At 51.7% G+C, this 24,478-nt stretch overlaps 3 protein-coding genes and 1 non-coding gene across 12 annotated transcripts in view; 2 read left to right on the top strand and 2 right to left on the bottom strand.

Moving 5' to 3' along the window:
- Positions 1-1,539: 1,539 nt before the first annotated feature.
- On the top strand, positions 1,540-10,895 carry Slc2a8 (solute carrier family 2 member 8). 4 transcript variants are annotated; one of them, NM_053494.3, is given in 10 exon segments: positions 1,540-1,638; positions 1,713-1,875; positions 2,028-2,234; positions 3,251-3,350; positions 6,667-6,866; positions 7,621-7,764; positions 7,873-7,981; positions 8,426-8,599; positions 8,925-9,070; positions 10,135-10,895. In NM_053494.3, coding segments are annotated over 10 exon segments (1,437 nt in total). In that variant the 5' UTR covers positions 1,540-1,582; the 3' UTR covers positions 10,273-10,895.
- An 8,492-nt stretch (positions 10,896-19,387) lies between these two features.
- Positions 19,388-21,762, bottom strand: Rpl12 (ribosomal protein L12). The gene is given in 7 exon segments (NM_001109198.1): positions 19,388-19,531; positions 19,680-19,792; positions 19,935-20,021; positions 20,428-20,509; positions 20,787-20,885; positions 21,322-21,395; positions 21,638-21,762. Coding segments are annotated over 7 exon segments (498 nt in total). The 5' UTR covers positions 21,675-21,762; the 3' UTR covers positions 19,388-19,525.
- On the bottom strand, positions 20,101-20,230 carry Snora65 (small nucleolar RNA, H/ACA box 65). Its single transcript, XR_015685111.1, has one exon. It is a non-coding gene; the product is annotated as a small nucleolar RNA SNORA65 (small nucleolar RNA).
- A 73-nt stretch (positions 21,763-21,835) lies between the features above and the next one.
- Lrsam1 (leucine rich repeat and sterile alpha motif containing 1) overlaps positions 21,836-24,478 on the top strand; it is a 39,460-nt gene continuing 36,817 nt past the window's right edge. For 2 of the 6 annotated variants that reach the window (NM_001434261.1, NM_001434259.1), the window contains 3 exon segments: positions 21,836-21,907; positions 22,235-22,347; positions 23,745-23,841. In NM_001434261.1, coding sequence (NP_001421190.1) covers positions 23,770-23,841 — 72 coding nt within the window. In that variant the 5' untranslated portion in view covers positions 21,836-21,907; positions 22,235-22,347; positions 23,745-23,769. 6 annotated transcript variants of the gene reach the window in all.

The following is a 24,478-nucleotide window of genomic DNA, read 5'->3' as shown; positions in this document are numbered from 1 at the left end:
TATCCCTTCTACAGAAGCCACTCTGCCGAGCCTGTTGACCAGTACAAAGTACCTGGTCGAGGTGCAATTCAACCCAAGTCCTTTACTCTGCAGACACCAGGAGCCTGCTGTCCAAAGGAACTGACGCCCCTTGGGGAAAAAAAAAAGAGAACAGAGCGGGTGATTACGCAGCAGAGATAAGAGTCCATCACCCAAGCAGAAGACTTTGTAAACCCACAAGCAGGTGATCGGCTGCCTTCAAGGATTGTCTTGTGATCAGAATTTCAAAACACTGGTTGCCACAGTTGGGTAGCCGCAGCTTCATAAAGCCGCCGTACTGACAGGCATTTGAATGCTTAGCCTGCTCACAGCTCTAGAAATGAAGACAGCCAGGCGCAGGCAGGGACTAGGTGCCTCTCACTGGTTCTAGAATTACATCCGTCCCACTGAAGCTGCTGTAAGCGTTAGGTATTGATTAAGCAGAGCGATAGAGGAGCACAACCACAGGGAGACTCGGGCGGGAGAAAGATAGAGAGATAAGCTAATCCCAAGGCCTGGTATTATTGTGGGGCAACCAGGGGACAAGGAAATCACTAAGTTCCACTCTGTCCCACTTCTGGAATAGGGGCCTCGCCTGACAGGGTCCTCCCATCTCCAATCCTAGCACTCATGATGAAGGTGAGCTGCCACCAGAAGCACCAGGTCCACGTCAGAAAGTCCAAGGATAGGAACAGGTGGCCCAGGACAGTTTTCCTGGAGCCTTTTCACCCTGCGGCTCTCTGAAGCAGAAGTCAACGTTGGGGAGGACCATGGTCCAGGGAACTGTGGGTTGTAAGGATGGGAAGTCTTGCCCCAGCCAATGTGCTCTACCACTGATCCACTACTACCCTCGTTAGTGGAGGCTAGATTTAGAGACAACTCCATAAAAATAAAAATAAAAATAAAAATAAAAATAAAAATAAAAATACAAAGGACGGCTCGATGCTTAGGAACACTTGTTTCTGCAGAGGGCTCAGGTTCAGGTCACAAGCACGCACACACATGATGGCTTACAACAATCTCTAACTCCAGTTCCCAGAATCTGACCACGCTTTCTGAACTCCTCAAGCAAGCAAGCAAGCAAGCAAGCAAGCAAGCAAGCAAGCGCGCACGCACGCACGCACGCACGCACACACACACACACACACACACACACACCACTCACAAATATATCTGTGTGTAAACATGTAAACAACACTCATACAGATAAAGTTTAAAATAAAAAACAAAAGAAACCACCAAAACAGGGGCAGCGAGATGACTCTGCTTGTAAAGGTGTTTGTCCCCAAGTTTGATGGCCTGTGTTCGATCTGGAAGATCCACTTGGTGGAAGGAAAAGAAAGCTTCCTTCGGACCAGCATAGGGGCGCTGTCATCTCTGTCCCCCAGCTCCCTGCAAACATATACATGGGCGTAGTTCAGCTCCATTGAGCTTTGCAACCGGCTCTGTGCTTCCATTGGTCAGCTCTGATTGGAGGCCGGATTCTAGCGTCCCATTGGTCACTCCTGCCGCGGAGGCCGCGCTCGCCCGAGCCGCGACAGTTCGCGGGTCAGACCCTGTTGACATGTCGCCCGAGGACCCCCAGGAAACACAGCCGCTGTTGCGGTCGCCGGGCGCCAGGTGCGGACTCCCGGGGGCCGCGACCTCTCTCTCACGCCCGGCGACGCCGCTCACGCACGGCCTTGTACCCGCAGGGCTCCCGGCGGCCGCCGGGTCTTCCTTGCCACCTTCGCCGCCGCCCTGGGCCCGCTCAGCTTCGGCTTCGCGCTTGGCTACAGCTCCCCCGCCATCCCCAGCCTGCGGCGCACCGCACCCCCTGCCCTACGCCTCGGAGACACTGCGGCCTCCTGGTTCGGGGTGAGCCCGCGGGGGAGTCCCGGGTCCCCCATTCTCTGCCGCACACCAGGGTCCTCCTCATTCTCTTTCCTCTGAGGCTGCGGGGAGTGGGGTGGAGGGATCGTGGGCCATGGTCCCTGGTGGCCTCCTCTTCAGCGCGTCCGGGTCCCCAGGCCGTCGTGACCCTGGGCGCTGCGGCAGGGGGCGTGCTGGGCGGCTGGCTCCTGGACCGTGCAGGGCGCAAGCTGAGCCTCCTGCTCTGCACCGTGCCCTTCGTGACCGGTTTTGCTGTCATCACCGCGGCCCGGGATGTGTGGATGCTGCTCGGAGGCCGCCTCCTCACCGGCCTAGCCTGCGGAGTCGCCTCATTAGTGGCACCGGTGAGTGGTTTGGGCTTCCTAGATGATCTTCGCCAGGCAGGGGCAACAGTGAAGCTATTCCTCACTGACCTTGGTTGTGCCTCTTTTACTCTACTAATAGTGGTGTCCCTGTATGCTTAGCAGCGATAACTGGAATGCCCCTATTCTCGTGTTAACAGCTCTGTTCTGGGTTGTCCCTGGGATATCCCTTCACTGCTTGCAGCCACGGCTGCATATACTTTGCAGCCCACACACCTGGATCACTTACCTGGACACAGGCCTCTCTCCCAGCCTCAGTTTGCTCCCCTTAAAGTAAGGCCGAGTCCTGAGGTGGTTTGCTGGTCCAGGAGTGGTCCCTGGAAAGATTTAGACCCAAGTAACTGAGGATCGCCAGCAACCTGTGGCCACACACTCGGATGATCCCCCCCCCCCCCTCCGTGGCCTCCTGCTTCTCCTCTCTTCACCTGTTGGAGGTGTGAAGGAGTTAGAGGAAAGGGAGACTGGAGATCTGCATGGTTTTGTTTTTTTTTTTTTAAACGAGGGCATAAGGTATGGAATAATCTAGAAGTATGTATGGATAACGCCTGGTGAGTCCTGAGATTAGAAGTAATGGCTCCCCTAGTAGGATTAGGCTGAACAAGTTAGTGTCCCAGACTGGAGTCAGCCCGTTTTAACTCACATCTGTGCATATGAAACGTGTGCTGTGCTGGGCCTGGTGGCACATGTCTGTAATCCCATAACTTGAAGGTAAATGCATGAAGACCAGGAATTCAGGGTTATCCTCAGCTCAGGAGGCTAGCCTAGGCTTCATGAAACTCTATCTATAAATGAATAAATAAATAAATAAATTTTTAAAACGAGTGTAGGGAAGGAAGCTCTGCACTCCTCTCAGTGCTCACGCACATAGTGGCAACCCATTACCCACAATCCTCTTTTAAAATCTCCAGGAAATGGGGCAGGGCACTCTGCTGACCCATAGCAGGGTTAAACCTTTCCATTAGAAGAGCCAAGTAAAGTCTAACCTTAACCACCAATAGGTCTATATCTCGGAAATCGCCTACCCAGCCGTTCGAGGACTGCTCGGCTCCTGTGTGCAGCTGATGGTTGTCACTGGCATCCTCTTGGCCTACGTGGCAGGTAGATTTGTATGCTCTCTTTTGATCCCTATTAGAGCCTCTGTGGCCACTCTGGAAACTGAGGGTCATAGCGGGCAAGGGTTTGCCTGGTGCCGCTGGCCAAGGTGCCAGGTTCTCAGGCGCACTCCTGGGAGGGGAGGTCCTGGTGACTCGGTGCCAAGAAGAAGTAGAACAGGTGATTTCTTTGGGCCAGAATCCCACCACACCCTAGAGGGACTCAGTAGAGGGTCCCAGTGCAAGGAGGGGTGGGGGTAGGGAAATGCTTTAGCTCAGTCACTCGGAGAACCGGGCTCTCGGGGCTGGAGAGATGGCTCAGTGGTTAAGAGCACCGACTGCTCTTCCAGAGGTCCCGAGTTCAAATCCCAGCAACCACATGGTGGCTCACAACCATCTGTAATGAGATCTGATGCCCTCTTCTGGTGTGTCTGAAGACAGCTACAGTGTACTCATATACAATAAATAAATCTTTAAAAAAAAAAAAAAAAAAAAAAAGAACCGGGCTCTCTCCACATGCTGTCACTGGGCTCTCAGCAGAGTGCCGCATAAAGGAGACTGCTTCCCAAAGGTGAAGGGCAGAGCTGGTGGCCTGGGGAGGTTTCCGAAATTGTCTCCCTGTCATATTTGTTCTTCAAAGTCTAACAAACATTTCTACCAATAAAGACATGGGAGGTGTGAGCTGAGGTAAAAACCCACTAGCTCAGTGAGGTGATTTTTATTTTATTTTTCTGACCTATGTACAAGATGTCTATTCATAAGCCTGATCCTACCTACACTAAACTAGCTCGCTCTTTAGAAATCTCTTTCAATCTGTGTCACCCTACAGAGTGGTCTACCTTCCTCTCCGAGCCCCTCCAAGCCCAAGAGGGCTCCTTGGCTCCCCTGCCTAGAACACTGTTGTATCTGTGTCCTGACCTCTGCTTCCCTGTGGCTCTTGCAAGCCCAAAGAGAGAGTCTCTTATCTGGAGCCGCTTCCATGAAGTTCTTTCAAGCCAAAAGAAGAGGGAGAGCCAGTGAGAGAGATCTTTCTCAAAGGTCCAAGTGCTGTACAAGAAGTCACCCTTGGCAGGCTGAGCCATGTCCCCTTCACAGTTAAGCCAAGCCAGTAGGGGCCGGCCATACTAGCTCAACCTTTAAGGTGGGGCTGGTAGCTCAAGGCTACCCAGCTGTCCCCGGCTTACAGAGCAAAGACCTCAAGACCTCTCCCAAGCAAATTGCCTTAAAGCAGGCAGGACTTACGTTCTTTCACACGTATCTATGGAGGCTCTCAGAGACACACCCAAACCGCCTCTCTTCTAGACACATCCAGCTACGTGCGACAAGCTAAGCTTTTTGTGGGCTGCTAACAATTGGGTTTTCTGCGTACGATAAACTAAAATCCTGTAGCATCTCCTTAGGCGTTGCTGGAAAGAGGGCAGCCTTCTTCAGACCTGACACGATGCCCCCCTGTCCCCCCCCCCCTTCCGGCTGGGTTTCCCTGCCCCTCCCCGCAGCCTCGTTCACCATCCCCACATCTGCAGAGCTGTTAGGGCCAGGAGATTGGTAGTGTAAGAAAAGTGCTTGATAACACATCCCCAGCCTCAGGGCTGGTCGGGGCTGGTCGGGGCTGGTTGAGCACTGACGGCTTCACCTAGTCTGGCTGTGGTACTGGCTCTTCACAGGGGTCCTGGCTTTTCATATTTAACTCCTTATTGTCCTGGCTCTTCAGTGTCTTCCCAGCAGCCTGGCTGCCTTAGGAGCCTACAGTGAACCAGAGCCCCTACTAGGCACAGCTGTTGACATCGTGCTGTGGGGATAGTTGGTGTCTACCACCCACAGTGTTACCTCCAGTGTGGCTTCACGCTGCCTTGCAGTGATCCTACGGTGTCCTTTTGGCCCACTGCTTTGAGTTAACTGTGGTAGCAAAAAGTGACACGGTGGGAACCGTGATGCCTTCGTCATTAGACTTTGCAAAACAGCTACAAGCTACCTTATTGCTAAAGTGAACAGACTCTCACAGGCTGACCTCTGACCTCCACATGAGTGCTATATCAGGAATGCATGCACGTGATCCCACAGACTCTGTTCTAGTTAACTTTCTGTTGCTGTGGCAAAACACCATGATCCAAGGCCATTTATAAATGTAAAACATTTAATTTGGAGCTTGCTGTTCCAGAGGATCCATGACCTCTGGATCCTCATGCTGGGAGCATGGAGGTAGGCAGGTAGGCGTGGTGCTGGAGCAGTAGCTAAGATCTCACATCAGTCCACAGACAGTAGGCTGAGATCTAACTGGGAAGGCAAGCCCCGCCCCCGTGACACACCTCCTCCAATAAGGCCATGCCTAGTCCTTCCCAAACAGTTCCACCAACCGGGGACCAGGTACTCAAACATGAGCATGGCCTTCTCCTTCAGACCGCCATGCACAAGATAGTTGAATAACGTAATGACATTTAAAAGACAAAATTATGATACAAGTATAACATAAGATTTGGGAAATAGTTGAACAAATAGGAGAGCTTGCTGCCCAAGCATGAGGACCTGAGTTCAAATCCCAGCTCCCACATAAAAGGTTGAGTGTGGTCATGAGTTCTTGTGACCCCAGCTCTGTGATCAGGTAGAGACAAGATGGTGCTGGGGCCTGCCATTCACTAGCCTAGCTCAAGATTTAATGGAGCACCCCAGTAGGGGAAAAAGGCAGACAGCAGTAGTACAATGGGTGCCCTCCTCTGCCTTCCACACTCGTGCATGGGCACATGTGTGTGCACACGCACACACACAAATTAAAAATTACTTTAAAAGTCTAATGTAGCACACACATCAAAGCAATAGCAGTCATTTCTTTTTTTTTAAATATTTTATTTATTCATTTATTATATATGAGTACACTGTAGCTGTCTTCAGACATACCAGAAGAGGGCATCAGATCTCATTACAGATGGTTGTGAGCCACCATGTGGTTGCTGGGATTTGAACTCAGGACCTTTGGAAGAGCAGTCGGTGCTCTTAACCACTGAGCCATCTCTCCAGCCCTAGCAGTCATTTCTAACCATTGTCAAGTATGTTGTAGCATTTGACATGACAGAGTACAGCATTTGGCTTACCCTAGCATATCTACTGCAGTGCACTGTGTGTAGTTACCATGGCTACGGTGAGCGTCTTTTCTGTGCAGCCCACCAAAGATGTCAGCTAATGTCCTGATGGAACAATCCCAGTAGCAACTGTTTCCTTAACCCACATGTGGGCACAGGCGGTGAGATGCCACCGTCGGAGTGAGTCCCTCCCGGGGCTTGCGAGGGGGCTGGGCTGGCTTGCCCTGACTCTGACATCTGCCTTTGCAGGCTGGGTCCTAGAATGGCGCTGGTTGGCTGTGCTGGGCTGTGTGCCCCCCACCCTCATGCTGCTGCTCATGTGCTACATGCCCGAGACCCCACGCTTCCTCCTGACGCAACACCAGTACCAGGAGGCCATGGCTGCCCTGCGCTTCCTGTGGGGCTCTGAGGAGGGCTGGGAAGAGCCCCCTGTTGGGGCTGAGCACCAGGTGAGAGGCTGAGAGCAGAGCCAAGGCCACACGGCCAGGTAGCAGCCCCCTCCACCCTTACTGAGGACCAGTGCTGTCTGCGCAGCTTCCTACTGTCCCCCAACAAGTGAAAGGCCAGGCCTGTGAGGGGAAATGGGTAAGGGCTTAGATTTAATGGGAACCATAGGCAGGGGAGACCTCAGAAGCAGGAGGACACAGACACTGCAGCTGTGTGGCCTGGCCATCTCTGAGTCTTGGTGCCTTCATCTCTAGCGAGGCCTCACCATTCCCCAGTAGTGCTGAGATCTGTGAGATCTGAGGAGCTAACCCTGAGTGCACAAACGTGCTTGGCATTCCGGGAGCAGGATTCTTTAATATCTTTTTTTTTAATATTTATTTATTTTATGTACGTGAGTACACCGTGGCTGTCTTCAGACATACACCAGAAGAGGGCATCAGATCCCATTACAGATGGTTGTGAGCCACCATGTGGTTACTGGGAATTGAACTCAGGACCTTTGGAAGAGCAACCAGTGCCCTTAACCACTGAGCCATCTCTCCAGCCCTGGGGAGTGGGATTCTTTACCCAGGTGCTGGAATCTGCAGCCCTCACAACTCCCCTCCCACATGAGGAGGCTGCAGGGGCCTGTCTGCACACCCAGGGCCACAGGTGGGGTGGGGACAGCAAGAAGGCTCAGTCCCCTCCACTTAAGCTTCTGGGCTCGCTGAAGGGTCCCTAGGACAGGAAAACACTGACAGGCCATCTTTGTGACAGGGCTTCCAGCTGGCTATGCTGAGGCGCCCTGGTGTCCACAAGCCCCTCATCATCGGCATTTGCCTCATGGTCTTCCAGCAGCTGTCAGGGATCAACGCCATCATGTTCTATGCCAACACCATCTTTGAGGAGGCCAAGTTCAAGGTGAGAGGCTCCTCCTCAGCTTGCCTCATGCCATTTTGACCCAGCTCAGCCAGAGAGAGAGGGAAGGACTTGTCTCTCTCTAGCAGACTAGCTTCTCCCCTCCCCCAGGACAGCAGCCTGGCCTCGGTCACTGTGGGCATCATCCAGGTTCTGTTCACTGCTGTGGCGGCCCTCATCATGGACAGAGCAGGGCGAAAACTGCTTCTGGCCTTGTCGGGTGAGGCCTGATGGGGAGGGCCCAGCCTCCCCAGCTCATGGGGGGAGACGGGGCCAGGGAGGTGATACATTATGACTGGTTCTTTTGAGCAAGTGACTTTCTGTCCCCCTATTTCCTAGTCTGAAATGGGGAGAGGGTTGTGGTGAGGTCAGGTCCTGGGCAGTAGCTTTGGCCTACACATCCATGGTGCCCACTGGCAGCTGTGAAGACCACTGTGGGTGTGGGGTTGAACGCTGCTTCTGCAGTGGAGAGACTCCTCAGGAACTTCCTGGCATTTGCTGAGGTCTGAGGTCAGGGTAGGAATGCTGGCCAGTCAGGGGCTTCCATGGCCAGGGCACAAGACTATTGTGCCTAGCATGCCTCTCTCTGAGAGACACACCACCCTCTAAGTCCTGGGTGCTGCTGTGTCCCCAGCATCCAGCAAGCCCGAGCCTTTGCCTGCAGGTGTGATCATGGTTTTCAGCATGAGCGCCTTTGGTACCTACTTCAAACTGACCCAGAGTGGCCCCAGCAACTCCTCCCATGTAGGCCTCCTGGTGCCCATCTCCGCAGAGCCTGCTGATGTTCACCTGGGGCTGGCCTGGCTGGCTGTAGGCAGCATGTGCCTCTTCATCGCTGGTAAAGAGAGACTAGAGGGACACTGGGTGAAGGCTGTTGTCCCTCTAACCCGCCATGCCAAGTTCCGGAGCACTCAGCTTCAAATCGAGTTTTACCCCTCTGCCCTCGGAGCATAACTTCTGTGCTGATGGCTCTGACCATGTGCTGGGAACTGAGCTAAACCCTTTCACATAATCTCCATGACAGCTTGCAAGCAGGTCCCATCCTTGTCCTGATACCTAAAAGGGAAAGGTCTAGTGCAAGGCCTCCCAGCAGGGTTGAGGGCTGATAGGACCCCTCAGGACTAGCCCAGCATGTGTGCTGTGACACTGCCTTGTCCCCACAGGTTTTGCAGTAGGCTGGGGACCCATCCCCTGGCTCCTCATGTCAGAGATCTTCCCTCTGCACATCAAGGGTGTGGCTACCGGCGTCTGTGTCCTCACCAACTGGTTCATGGCCTTTCTGGTGACCAAAGAGTTTAACAGCATCATGGTGAGTGCAGGCCCATGCCTTCCCCCTCACACTGTCAGCGAAGGCATGGGCCTTTCATTCTTCATTGCCAGTGATTGCCAGGTCATTGCCAGGTCCATGACCCTGAATGTAGGCTGAGGGCCCCTCGTGCCTGGAACACTGCCATCTCAGGGGTGACGTGGAGCCAGAGGTAGACAAAACAATGAACCTGGTCTGTGATCCCCTAAGTCTTAAGTCTGTATTGAGGTGAACGCACCTTCCTCATAGGCTGAGGGGGAGTCTGTGTCATTCAATACTTCACTTCCCTCGTAACCTTCTTGTGTTAGCTGAGGCTTGAGCCCACTGGCTTCCCCACTAGAGAGGTTCCGGGCAGATGAGCAGGCCATCTGCTCCATCACAGGTGCCCTTCAGACCTCCTGACATGTGCCATGCTCAGGCCTATTCAAGGCTTTAGAGATGGCAGCAGCTGGGTTGAATAGTGTTAGGGTCCATCTCCTGACAGGTGCCAAGAAGGCAGTGGGTGGCATGTATATCCAGCTAGCCAGAGACATGCTCGGGCACACAGGGTGCCCAGAGGAAGGCAAGCAGAGACCCACCGTGGAATGTGAGAGGGGACAGACAGCAAAGGACCTGGGGAAAGAAGCCTAGAAGGAGGAGACAGACAAACCCAACAGTGACCCAGGCCAGAGCACTGTTAAGAGGCTGAGAACGGGAGGGTCACCTGGTGTCCTCTCCCTCAGGTCACAGACTCCCCCTACCCCATCACTCTACCGTCTCTCGAGAGTGACGGTTCTCCCTTTGTCATCACACGGAGAACTAACAGCATAGGACACTGGAAGGCAGGGCCAAAGAACGGGGTAAGGGAGAGGGGTAATGGCAGCAAGCCCGACATGGCCAGGACTCTCGCTGTCCCTTGACGTTGCTGATTTCAGGGCAGTGCCTTGGTTTCCCAGGCACACATCCCCTTGGGTGATAGTGAGCTACTCCCTATTTACCTGGGTGTCAGGCTATGGTCAGGGTGCCCCTGGATTTTGTGGGCCCTCTGTCCTCTGGCTACTCTGCCTGTGCCTTTCCTCTCTCTGCAGGAGATCCTCAGACCCTACGGCGCCTTCTGGCTCACCGCTGCCTTCTGTATCCTCAGCGTCCTTTTCACGCTCACCTTTGTCCCTGAGACTAAAGGCAGGACTCTGGAACAAATCACAGCCCATTTCGAGGGACGGTGACGGACCCTTTCTGTGACTGGCAGCCCTGAGCTGAGCTGGCTTCGGGTTTCAAAAGGAGTGGAGTGGCCTCAGTGACCACAGTTTGAGCCCAGGGGCCCCCTGACTCCTCAGATCTCCGGGCCAGCTTTGTCCAGATCTCAACCCAGATCCACACCATGAGCTTCACCAGATTCTGAGGCTCTGCAGCCTGCTGCACACACAGCACATCTGCGGAGCCATGCAGTCTCGCCTAACCCACGGGTCTCCTTCCTAAGACTAAAGCAACTGACGAGACTGCGGGCTCCTGGCTCTAGTGCTCTGGCTGGGCATCTTTGGGGTGCTTGGTCCTAAGCAACTGCCCATACCTCACTTGACTGGGGGATGAGAAAGGGACTTAGCCACATAAGATTTGGGCTCAGAAACAAGGTCAGGTGAGTCCAGGAAGAAAAGAGAATGTTCTTGTCTTGTCAACCAAGTCCTTCTCAGAGTGCCCAGAGACCTCCGGATTCACCTTGGGGTTAGCCAGCTTACCCATCACTTACAGGTTCTCTCCAACTCTTCCCTGGTCTCAGTGTCCTGGATCATTAGTCACCAGGTCTTGTTGAGTTTCAGAAAATAAAAGGCCTCTTTCCGTTCAACTTTAATGGAGCCAGAAGTCTTTTGTGGGTCACTTGTTTCATGGAGTACATTAGAGATACGTTAACAGGATGTGTTCAGCAGGCGGTCATCCGTGGGGCGCTTTACCTGCAGGGAAAAACTGCTCCTTTCCAGAGGTAAGTTACCCAGGTAAGACTGTGGCTGCCCTGATAGCCACTCTCGACCGTCAGTTATTGAAAGCAGAAAGCAGCAGGCTTGGCTCTGCCCTACTTAAGGCAACAGTAAGACTGGACTGTTTTTCCCTTAAGAATCGTGATGCTTACCATCCAACTGAACAGTGCTCTCCACGATATGTTAGCTGTTAATGGTACCCACCTAAGGTTTGGGGGAGTTTGTTTTGTTTTGCTTTGCTTTTGAGACACGGTCTCACTGTGGAGCTCTGGCTGTCTTGGAATTCACTGTGTAGCCTAAGTTGACCTTGAACTCACAGAGATCCACCTGCTGAGATTAAAGGTGTGTGCCAGCATGCTCAGCTGATTTTTTTTTTCTTTTTAAGATAGTGACTCACAATGTAACCCAGGATAGCCTAAAATGTATTATGTGTCCCACGCCAGCCTGGGACCGACTGCAATCCTCCTGCCTCGGGTTCTTAAGTGTCATTCTGTTCTTGCTGACCAACTTGAGAAGCTGTGGTCCCAGGTTTTCAATCATCAAACTGGTTAATCCAACTGTTTCTTGCTCCTGGGAGCCCATTTAAGTAGCTGAAACCTTCCCAGAGCAATCACCTCAGAGGATCGCAGAGGTTTCTCACAGTCCAGATGTGAGGGAGCTGTCTGTCTGTGAGTGCCTGGAGAGGCATTATTTTACTGCAGCTCCCAGGTGCTCGTTCTCCTGCCGTGCTTTTCTCTCTCCATCACTCGTTATTGAGCTCAGAGCCCAGTGCATGCTAGCTAGCCAAACACTCCGGCACCGTGCTACGCCCCTGACCAGCCATTTTTATTTTCTGCTTTTTACTTTTGTGTGTGGGTATACATGTACGCGTTTGTATGTGTGCGGGCACCAGATATTGACATAGTGTCTACCTCAATTGCTCTCCACCCTTTTCTTAAGGATTTAATTGCGTGTGATTGTAGATACCCACAGAGGCCAGAAGCAGCTGATCCTCCAGCCAGTATAGGCAGTTGTAAGCTGCCTAATTCAGGGGCTGGGAAAAGAACTCCAGTCCCCTGCAAGGAAGAATACACTTGCAAATCTACTTTTGCTTGTGAATTGGGGTGGGGGGCAGTCTCACTCTCTAGTCTGTCTCTTAACCTCTTGATTTCTCCCATTCCCTCTTGTACTGTGAGGTCACCATTCTCCCTACAGTCCAGACTGTCTAGGGGCCACTGTTCTCCCTGGTTTGATGCTTTTCCTCTCAATGTTTCACCTAAGATTCTTTTGAGGGGCAGGGAGGACATTGAGACATGGTCTTACTCTATAGTAGTCTGGGCTGACTTAAAACTCAACATGTAGCTCAGGTTGGCTTCAAACGTAGAGATTCTACCACTTTGAGTGCTGCAGTCCCAGGAGTACAGTCCCAGGAGTGCAGTCCCAGATGTGCAGTCCCAGGTGTGAAGTCCCAGGTGTGCAGCCCAAAGTGTGCAGTCCCAGATGTGCAGTCCCAGGTGTGAAGTCCCAGGTGTGCAGCCCAAAGTGTGCAGTCCCAGGTGTGCAACTCCACACCAGCTCTCACTGTCCCTTTTCTGTGTCATTGCTCTGCATTTGTTTTTCCACTTTATCTTCTGCAAATATTTTGTTTGCCAATCATGCTTTAAAGCAATTAATTTACTAAGGATTATGAGAACACTCCTGGTGAAGGATCCTTGAACAGAATCAGAGTTGGCTTTTGTGTGGTGACATTCTTCCCTGAGCTATTGGGTGGCCCAGATCTTCAGTATGAGGCACCATTCTCCAGAGAAACAAAACCCATAGAGAGACAGACGATATGCGGAGAGTTATTGCAAGGGGCCGAGAAGGCCTAAGACCGTGTGAGTCAGCAAGGTAGTGTCCTGGGAGTGCTAGCAGTGTGACACCAGCCCAAAGGCAAGCACAAGACACAGGAAATGGCACCATAGCCAGCTTCTGTATGTGGGTGCTGGGGATCCAAACTAGGGCACTCCCTGTGCCGGCTTGCAGAGCAAGCATCTTACTGATAGCCATCCCTCCAGAGAGCCATCCCACCTCATTTCTTCTTACTGTGCCTTTATAGCACCCTATGCTGTTTAAGGGGATGGGTGCCTCTTCTGTCTTTTCCACCATTTGAAAATCCAGTTGATTGAGGCATTGTTTACATAAACAGAATTCAACGATAAATAATAATGGCTCATAGCAAACATGGTTACAAGCCGCCACCACACTCCAAGTACAGGATGCTTCTATCATCCCTGTGCATCCCTGTGTCACCTCCTGTGTCACCCCCCTGCATCTGTAGCTCTAGAAACCAATGCCTTGTAGAATTTTATGAAGATGTAACCTGTTTGCGGCCTTTGCGCCTGGCTTCACTGCTGGCACAGCACCTTTTGGACTTGTCCATGTGTTCAGTCACATCAACAGTTCACGTCTGTTTTTCCCAGTAGATAGACTGTCACTGGACATTGCGCTATTTCCTGTCTGGAGCTATTATTGGGGTGGGGGAGCCCCATTGCTACACTTCTGCAGACAAATCTGTGTGGAGTGGAGCTGCTGGGCCACGTGCTAAGTTTTAGAGGCTGCTTCAACTTCCTGAAGTTGTACCATTTCCTATCCCACCGGCAGAGCTCTGGAGGCCCCTGTACTTATCTTCACTCCCTGTTATAAATAAAGCAAGCCTTAGGTTTTAACTTTTTGAAAGCTGTTGTCCATTTTCTGATTTCTCCTCTAATGGGTCAATCTGGTTATCTTGGCCCGTCTCAGTTGATTTGTCTCACATATCTGGCATGATCTGTCCATGCCTAGGCTTGAGGTTGAAGAACCATAGGCTATATGACAGTACCTGGCATATGTCTCCCAAGTCAGCACACAGCCCTCCCTGAGGCACTGTGGATTTGTTTCTACTTATACACTTCCCATGTCACTTGGTTGGGATTTGGCAGGGAAGAAATGGACTTAAGTGTGTAAGTTTAGTCCACTATCAGTACTTGTAATTACTATGCTGACACGGCACCTGGCAACACGGATGGTCAGATATTTATGTACAGTTATTCCATTCTATAGCTCCATCAGTACTTAGGTCAACACTATATCAAATATGGAGCCCAGTATTCCACATTGGGTTGGACTTATCTCAATAAGTCTCCTGCTTATTGAGAATTCAGGTATCATGCAGATTCATAAAATGAAACAGGAGGGGCTGGTACTAGGTGGAGGTAAAGAGGGAGCCAGCATTGGTAGGAATTAGTGGAGAAGCAGAGACACTGACAGAGGACTGGGGGGTGAGGTGGGGATGGGCACGAAGGGGGTGACAATAGTAGAATAGATGTCTGAGAAAACCTTCACAGAAGCCTTACAGGTGTCGTTGCTGGTCCCTAAGGTGCACACCAAGCAACCCATACCTCCTGACAAGCTACAGTGGGCTGTGTCTGAGAGGAGCCTCCCTTCATGATCAAGGCCGTTCTCAGGGGTCAGCAGCAAGGACCACAGAGTAAGGACCTCAGACAGGTACAGATGTGACTATTGAAAAGCTCTCAGGGAGAACTTTCCCTCGGGATGGAGACCCTCCAACTCTAAAGACCAGACCGAGACACCACAGGACGCAATCAGCAAGAGGATTTGGTTTATTGTCGGGATACACAGGCACAGGCACCTGCGGGCGCTTCAGTCACTCGGGGGACTGGCGCGCCCCACGGAACCAAGGATGGGCTTTTTATAGGATTTTGGGGAGCAGAAGCAAGCATACAGAAGCAGATGCATGGTTACAGGGATATAATTGGTGGATTCTAATATGGCAAGGGTTCAGCCCGGGGGCAAGTTTCCTAGCTACCTTCCTGAAACATAACGGCTGACTCAGCCCCCCAAGGGTTCAGCCCGGGGGCAAGTTTCTTAGCTACCTTTTTGGAACATAACGACTGACTCGGCCCCCCACCAGGGTGTGGGACCTCTCCCGGGGCTTTTTTTTCATTGTCAGGTGCTCAACAGAAGTCGTCCTGTTGCCAGGCCTTCAACCAAACACATCCTGCTTGGCAGCCGCTGTGTACTCAGTGTTCTAACCTTTCCCTGAACCAGTCATCTTAAGTACAGCCTTGCAAAATGGCGTTACTGCTGCTAAGCTGGGGTCTTTCACTATGACTAGGGAAGCCATTCGGCTCGACACATTGTGCCACACTGGCTGAAGCAAGTGGCCTGCCCACACCACCATCTCCTCAGGCCACCCATTCTCGGCCTCAGAAGAATGTGCCTCACAAAGGAAGACTAGCTTGGCTACTGTCCAACCTGGTGGATAGGCCAGTGAAAGGACCAGGAGGCAGGCAGGAGAAGAAGTCAGACCCATAGGCCATCAGAGAGGTGACTAAACATGTAGGCAATGTGTCACTGTGGCTTCAAATCATATATATGCCCTGTCATCTGGGGGGGGGGGGGGGGCAGGAGGCAGGCAGCATGGGAAAAGGGGTAAATCAGTGTGCTTGGTTCAGATTCAGTGTACTTACTGCTCACAGCCTGTGTGACCTAGACCATCACTGGACCTCTCTGGACCAGCTATTCATCTTTAAACACATGGTGCTGAGGTACGTAAAGTGCTTGGAACTGAGGATGACAGAGTAAGGGCTGGGTCTGAGGCAGCTGCTGGTGACGGGGGATAGGTGGCTGCAAGCAGTGTGAAACTGGGGGACACACCATAAATGGATGTTTGAAAGGTAGTTTTCAAGGCAGGGCTTCACTATAAACCAGGTTGGCCTTGACTTTCAATCCTTAGTCTCCCAGTGCTGGGATTCCAGATATAGACTACCTAGCCTGAGGTTTGAAATATCTAAAAACTTCTCTCCTATTTTATCCTCCACCCTGCTGCTCAACTACCCCTTACCACATCCATACTATCATGCCAAGAATAACGGGGCCAAAGCCTGGTAAAGTGCACAAGTGGCGGGCTGGAGAGATGGCTGAGTGGTTAAGAACACCCGACTGTTCTTCCAGAGGTCATGAGTTCAATTCCCAGCAACCACATGGTGGCTCACAACCATCTGTAAAGAGATCCGATGCCCTCTTCTGGTGTATCTGAAGACAGCTACAGTGTACTTATATATAATAAATAAAATAAATCTTTAAAAAAAAAAAAAGTGCACAAGTGGCCTAACACCCTTAAGTAGGCATATACAGAATGACATCACCTGACACCTGAAGCACTCTGCTACCTCCCGGCGGCCCTTACAGAGGTTAGTTAGCTCCTACTAGACCTTGGAGCCATGAACAAGATCACTCTGGTTCCAGAGCTCATCCTGCCAGCTAAACAAGGCCAGTCAGCTGAATAGGGTGAGGTCCGAGTTGCTTTTCCTCTAAATGGTAGTTCTTTCTTCCTGACCTTCCCCGACCATGCTCCACCACAAACTTGCTTGCGAAGTTAATTTCAATCGTGACCGGGGATTAAAATGGCCACCTGTTCTCTAGGGAAGGCCACTGAAAACATCCTCATATATCCGAGTCTACAGCCAGCATAAGCACCCTTCCCGACATCCCTGGCGGTCTGGTCCCTCCCTGTCCGAGGTTCCACATCCGGATCCTGGTGCGCCTGAAAGATGAAAGGCTCTCGAGATGGACTCTGGGAGCAAGGACAGGCATACGGGGGTTGGGGTAAGGGGAGGCTACACCCACGCATGTCTTAAACACACCCCATGAGGCAACGAGGGTCACACTCCTGGCTACAGAGAACGGACTGCAGAGAAGTCTACCTGGGAGTCTTGTCGGAAGTGGGCTGCGGTGTGCGGACCGCGCATGGCCGGAAGTGGCGCCGTTTTGGCGCGCCCGCCTGCCGTGGGACCCACACGTCCTGGTAACTTCTGGCGGCGGTGCCAGTTGTCCCCTGTTTGCAGGATGGGCGAGAAGAGGCGAAGAGCTGTGCAGTTGTTACCCAGATGTGCGCAGTAGCCCCGGACCAGAACGTTTTTCCACACGAGGTCTGAGCGAAGAATTGTGGGACCTGAGGAGTTTGAGGGCCTCCGGCCCGAGTGGTCTGTGCATACGGGTCTGTCTGTTATCCAGTACTGTGAGGGAGATGGCCGACTTTAGTCTTCCGCGGGCTGGAAGCAGCTAGGGGTACTTGGAAGCACGGGACACTTCGAGGACAAGCTCAGCCTGGCAGCATTGTGACTTCGTGGAGGACAGGGGAATGTGTTCCTCTGTAGACTATAGATCTTAGCTACTCTTTGTGTCTCTAAGAACTGTAGCCAAATGAAATGACGTTTGAAGGCACAGAACAGAATAAGTGTAAATGTCCTTCCTGCATTCTTCCTGCACAAACGACGACGACGCGCAGTGGGATCAGGTGCACATCAGCAATAGGTCTGCTAAAACCAGGGTCCAGTCCTTAACCTCTTTTATCCACACAGAGTAGTCGCTTCATGTTTATTTTAGCATTCGGCGTGCCATACAGTATTTTCATGTAGTTATGTAGACCTCACTATTTAATTCCAGAACACTTCCATCATCTGGAAGAGAAACTTAACTCTTAGTCACTCCCTAGACCTTACCGCCAAGTTCCTCAAACCAACAATCCACTATCTAGACTTGCCAAGGTCATTTTACATAGATTTACTCACTCAATACATGGCCTTTTTTGTCTATTCTGCCAGTGCATTCTCAAGATTCCATGTTAAGTTGTACATATTTACACTTCAATACCCCATGTAGACACATCACATTTTGTTTATTCCTGAGTGGATGGACATTTGGAGGTGTATGCACTCCAATGCATGCACCCCATGCCTTGAGAACATCACATGTGTTTAGATGGCCCTAAGAGGCCAGAAAGTGTTGAATTCCCTGGAACTGAGGTTAAAGGTCAGGTGATTGTGAGCCACTCTGTAGGTAGTGGGAAAAACCTGCTCTCTGTAAGAGCAACAAAGGAGTCACATCTTGTGTTTGGGGCCAAAAGAAGAGGACAGCCTCAGTGTGCCTCATTTTGAGGAAATGCCTTCAGTCTTTAGAAGTCCGAGGTTAGTCCCACATCCCACCATGCAGATGTATTTCTTAGTCAGTGGTTCAAGTTTTTTTTTTTTAGTACTTAGGCTTAACCTTAGGTTTTTTAGTCAAATTTTACCCCTTTTTGTGCTTGTATGAATGCCACATGTGCGCAGGCCCCACATAGCAGAGGCAAATCCCTAAGGGCTGTTATCACAGTTGTTTAGCCACTTGACATTGGTGCTGGGAAACACTCGGGTCCTCAGCAAAAGGAAACTTTGCTACTCTAGTGTTAGTTGCCTGTATTCATATGACTCCCTCTCAGAAGCCAGCAAATCCTTGGGAACCTGTGGGTCAGGAGTTGACTAGGTCCTCTGAGTTATCGCGTTTATGACTAATTTCTCCAGGTTGCCCTTGAATCTTTCTACTTTAGTCTCTAAGGTGGCCACAATTATAGCCTGTACCACAAGGGAAGCTTGTCTGCTCTGATCCAGTTGCTGGTCTTGCAGTCATCTCCAGAGAATTGGTTTCTAGAAATCCTTACACAGATATAACACCCAACTGCTTCACTGATGGACCTTGGTAACACTGACCCACCCAACAGGACTCCACAGGCAGCAGACCTCATTGGCACCTCCACCCAATCCCCCAGAGCAGGACAGATGGGTGCGTTGCACCATGAGCTTGTCACCCATCTCACTATTGTGAGTGCAGAGAACCAGGCTCAACACTCAGGCACTGCTGCAGCCCCTTCTATCAATTGCACTGGGTTTACTGGGTTTTTTTTCCTCAAAGTACATACAGATTTAGTCCCAGCTAGCATTTCCCCTTGTATGCAGTCACTGTCAATGCCTTTGGTTCATGTTAGACCTGCTTTTTTCAACATGCCCTCTGTGCTACTTGTAGTCAATTTTAGAAACCCACAGAAGGGACCTTTCTTATTCTGTGGAACTGCTGAGGATTAAGCTGATTGAGACCCCACTATGCCCCCAGAACTGAGACAGGCACAGGGCAAGCTTTACTGTATCACTGAGTTTTTTATTTTAACTTACTAGTCAGGCAACTTCCTTTTTTTTAGTAAGTGCCTTGTCACTCTCTTCAGACACACCAGAAGAGGGCATCAGATTGTGGTGTAGATGGTTTTGAGCCACCATGTGGTTGCTGGGAATTGAACTCAGGACCTCTAGAAGAGCAGTTAGTGCTTTTACCCGGTGAACCATTCATCTCTCCAGCCCCTGTACCACTCACTGCCTCTTAAGAGCAGACTCTTAGATCCTTCAGCACCTGGGCCTCCCTAACCACGCCCACAGAAAAAGCACCAGAATTAGTGCTTCCTAGATCCTGCTACCACAGCAGCTATACTGATAGGCCAAAGGGAACTCCTCCCCTGCCCCAAAAAGAGCATCCAAGCGCACTGGTTTATCAGATAGTCTTTTATTTAAATATTTTCTTGTTGCTTTTTTTTTTCCGGAGCTGGGGACTGAACCCAGGGCCTTGGGCTTGGCAAGCGCTCTACCACTGAGCTAAATTCCCAACCCCTTCTCGTTGCTTCTTAACTCTGTGGGAAAGAGAAGAAAAATTGTCAGTCACAATGGGGAATATAAATACAGAATTAACAATGCCCCTATAAGACACAAGGGGCAACAAAAGGCCAGCTTTCCCCCACCCTAACAGCTTTCCTCCAATATAACAGCAAAGTCACTCACAGCTGGGCACTCCACCGCACCACTGTTGATGTCATCTATGATGTCATGAGGGTGGCGGCCGTCCACATTGCAGCCCACAGACTGTGCAGTACCCAGGATCTCCTTGATAGTTCCTACAGTGAGAATGGTGGCCTCAGATCCCAGGGGAAGGGGGAACCCCAGAGTCCCATTGAACAGAGGGAAGAGCATGGCTCCACAAGTTCAAAAGATACTGGATCCAAATCTTGGATCTTCAACAGCAAAACTTGCTCTTACCAGAAAGTTCTCTGGCCAAAGACCGGTGTCTCATCTGCCGGGCAATGTTGACAATCTCATCAAAAGTTATGTTTCCATTGTGTTTAACTGCAGAGAGAAAACCCAAGGGCTTTTTAAAGCTTCCGCCTATCTTCTGAGCAAAGATCATGGTCCCATCTTATGTCTAGGCTGTCCCCACGCTTTCGGCACAGAGTCACCCACATGTAGGACAACCCTGTTTCCTAAAAGCTGGGGCTTACTGTCAGCTCACCACTGGATTGCACCAGCCAATAATACTGGTCAGGTGCAGTGGCGGGTGGCTAGGGATAGAAACAGACAAGCTTAAATCCCTGAGGCCAAGGGTGGAATGTCAACCAACCCTGGGGCACTAGTCATCTCTGGAGGCATGCAGCAAATGGCCCAATGTGATCTCATTCCAACCCTAGGTTCCACGAAATGGATCAACACAGCCGAGTAGCAGACACTGGACACCAAGACACTGGAATCAACTTACTGTTTTTCTGCTTCTTCCTGTCTCTTGGTGGCTCCTTGAGGGCTTTGATGATCAGGGCAGAGGCAGAGGGCACCACCTCAATCTGCAAAGAGACTTGATATGAACACAGCCCAGGAAACCCAGTAACAATACTACAACCAGGCATGTTAAAGGAGCCAGCAGGACTACTCGGCTGATTAAAGTACTTTCTGTCCGGCCTGAGCAGCAGAGTCGTGCATGGCAGACTCACGTACAACGAACATTTGTCTTATATGCCTCCCCACAGATACAATCGATTCATCAGAACAGCAGTATCTTTTTGTCCACAATTCCTGAGGGATGCTACCTCAGCCCTCCCACGCACTAGCCAACGGAAATACCTGGGCCTGTCTGTTCTGGATGGTCAGTTTCACTGTAATCCTGAGGCCTTTCCAGTCACCGGTAGCCTTGGCGATGTCATCACCAACTTTTTTGGGAGACTGTAGAAATAATGGCATTAGTTACCATGTGCCCAAAATTGAAGCCAGAGCCTCAAGCTCATTGCTAGCCTGGACTATCCCTCCTCACCGTCCCACACGAGCCCACCCGCAATGGCTCCACGTCTCAGCTAAGCCAACTCTGCACTAAGGGCCAATCACTTAGATCTGCAATGGGGCACGCTCAGAGTCAGAGCTTTAAATACTAGTTTCCCATGTGTTATCTATGGAATGTGTGCCTTTAAAGGCTGCTGGCTGGGATTTAAACGAGCCACTCAACAAAGCCGCGGCACGAGTCCCAAGTCCCAGCACCCACATACTAGAGGCCGCAACAAGCACATGTTGCCCTCTTCTGACCTCCGCAGGCACACAACACACATGCAGGCCAAACAGCTTGCACGTTACATGTCTACGACTCCCATCAGTAGCCACGACTTACCAGACCCAGAGGACCGATCTTAGGGGCCAAGGCGGATGTGGCGCCGACCTCGCCTCCGGTGCACCTCAAGTACACTGAGAAAAAGCAAAGTCAGAACCTCTGCGGAGTGCGCCGCAGGCCGCCCTGCGCGCTGCCGTCGGGCCGCAGACCTCCAGGGCCAGGCCTTACCCTAAGGCACGCAGGCTGCCAGATCGTCGGGACTCCCTCCCAGCTCACACACGAGGAGGACAAGGCCCAAGGGAGACCCGCCAGGCCCCGGGACAGCACGCGGCAGAAAAGGTTCCACCGGCAGCCCGGGCGGGGCGAGGGCACGCACCGACTTTGATCTCGTTGGGGTCGAACTTGGGCGGCATGGTGGAGGTGGCTGGTGTCGGATGAACCCGGATTCGGGACGACCGAAGAAAGTTGCACCGTTGCCTCCTCCGAACCGAAAGCCGAAAAGACGGATGTTGCTCCGCCCACGCCGGATATAGGCCGAAAAGCTCAACTCTCGCGATAACTCCTGGCTCCACCCAGTCTCTGGGCGACACCCTTGCATCCCTGTTTTTTATGGGCAGGCGTCTGCGGCTGAGGACTGCAGCGCTTGGTCAGTGGGTGAGCTCGGGATTCGGAAGGGGTGAATGTTCGGAGCACCTTACCTGGGGACAGTCAGAGTAGAAGGGCTGCAGCAGAGGCCCTGGTTCCTGATGTACTCCACGTTCCCTTCTCTTGAGGGTGACTCTGAAGTCCCTGGTACCCAACCCAGGGCCCCGCCCCTCCCCTAAGTGATCTGCTGCACCTGGCTTGCGGGACCCCTGTACCAACGCCACCCTAGTACCCTTCTAACCCGTTTGCGGCTTGTGTATGTTAGTTACGGGAGCAAACTATTCCGGTCTAATCACGACTCTTAATTCTGCAATTCCTTGGTTTCTAGAATCTCAAGACTTTGTCATCCTGAGTTGCGTATCTTTCTGAATTTAGAGTTTCTGTCCTCACTTCCTATGTTTGAAGGAGACCCGACTTCAGCTCAGCTTTTTGGGGCCTAAGGTTGGTATCTGTGGCCAAGCTTTCAGAGTGATTGGCCCACCTTGAGGTTCACCCCAGAGTCGGAACATCGGTGGAGAACCTCCCCATACACAGAACCAGGTCAGCCACTGGCCAGCCTTCCCAGGGAAGGTTCTTCCCAGCCAAGCTGGACCATCAGGAAAGTTCAAACCAGAACTGATAGAGCCCTGTTGAGAACAATGAGGAATGGGGACTTGGGGGAGATGGTCATAAAGAGGGTATTAGAAGTGTAGACCTGGAGGATAGGGTAAGGGAGGGCAGGTCATTAGTGAGGAGAAGGGTAAGTTGTGGCCATCTGTAAGGGATGGAGAAGAGCAGTTTCTGCATCATTCCTCAGGAGTGCCTGCAAGTGAGGGAGGGAGGAGCCCTGAGCTGGCCTTGCAGGGCCAGCAACCTTCTCTGACAGTCCACACCCATGAATGGAGACCTGAAATCTCTAAGGACCAAATACATCTTCAGCTGCAAGACCCCTCGAGCCCTCTTCTCCTTGGCAACTGTAATAGTCCCTGAATCTGTTTGCCACGTGTGTGGTACCCTGTGGCAGATTCTATGGCACAGACCTGTCTACATGAAATCACTGAGCCCCACGGAACCCAGCATTGGCAACATTGCTCCATATTACAGATGAGGAAACCGGCTCTGACCGGTGAGCCAACATGACACAGCTAACGTCTTAGGTGTCGAAGCCCATGCTGTTAGCTACACACTTCCTCCAAATGATTGCTTCCTTCCTGCCACTGACCCTTAGACAGCACTGAGAGTTGCAGGTTCTGAGCCAGCTATGGGTAGCCAGCTTCTAACTCAGGACAGAAACTGGGAGGTCCAGGGGGCTGGGCAAGCTGCACGGGATCAGGACTTGAAAGGCAAGTGTCCCAGGCTGGTATTTCTACAATCCAGGTCATACAACCAGATCACTGAACTTAGGGAGCTTCAGGTTCTCCACAGGGCTGTAGTGAGAATCAAATGAGTAACAGCTGTAACCGTGACAAGGTCCCTAAAGATTGCATCTAATGTCTAGAGTTCCCCCAAGTCATGGCTACCTCCAGTTTGGTCTTGATGGTTCCATTCTGACAGTTTATAGAGCTAGAATTGACTCATCAGCAGAGTCTGTCAAGAGTCTTTAGAGAACATCCTAGGAAGGCACCTGGGGGACTCTTCCCTACGGTGGGGAAAACGGGCTCTGCACCGGGAAGGTGGTGCCAACATTGCAGAGGGTGGGGGCGCTGCCGTGTGGGCTCAGGGCCCAGCTGGATGCGGCAGACAGCCCTGCCCACATGGAACTCAGTCTGGAGGACCAGCTGCTGCATCTCTGAGCTGCCTGTCTGCGGTGTCAGCTGCAGTGCAAGTTCCCAGATGCTGGCCTCTCTCCTGTGTTCCAGGGTCCAGAAGAACTCTCGCAGGAGGATGCCTCTCTTCTTTCGGAAGCGGAAACCCAGTGAGGAAGCTCGGAAACGCCTGGAGTATCAGATGTGTCTGGTAAGGCACAGAGTATTGTCTCTGACACCCTGAAATGTCTCCAGGGGTGCTTGCTCTGCCTTCCCGCCCCTGGGACTGCCCTTCCTCACAGGATCACTGTGTGGCACTACCTGTTGCTTTCTTTCCCTGCTGGACCTCAGTCACTGGGCCACAGAAGGAGGCTGTGGCTGTGGCCCCTTCCAGTTCCTTATATCTGTGAAGTTTTTTCTTATTTTCTCCATTCTACAAGTATGTTTTACCCGAGTGCTTTTTTTTTTTTTAAGTCTTGGGGCCTGGGTGTGGTGTCTTACACCCGTGATCCCAGCCTTTGGGAGGCCGAGGCAAGAAGACTGCCCAGGTTCAGTTCTCTGGAGGGCTACATTGAGGGTTCCAGGTCAGCCTGAGCTATAGAGATCCTCTCTTGTAAAAATGGCTGCGATTGCAGAAGGTATCACCAGGAGATGCAGTGCTGCATGTGCCCAGGCAGTAACTAACCCAGCCACTGAGGGCATGAGTCGAAGAGCAAGAATCCAGGAAGGCAGCGCAGAGAGCAAACCAAAACAAGCAAAAAAGAAACACTGTGGGCTGGAGAGATTGCTCAGAAGTTAAGAGCACCGACTTCTCTTCCAGAGGTCCTGAGTTCAAATCCCAGCAACCA

Source organism: Rattus norvegicus, chromosome 3 (assembly GCF_021556685.1).
Source record: "Rattus norvegicus strain SHRSP/BbbUtx chromosome 3, alternate assembly SHRSP_T2T, whole genome shotgun sequence".
Lineage (NCBI taxonomy): Eukaryota > Metazoa > Chordata > Mammalia > Rodentia > Muridae > Rattus > Rattus norvegicus.
Note: the sequence above shows the minus strand (reverse complement) of the source record. Positions and strands in the feature narration are given on the sequence as shown.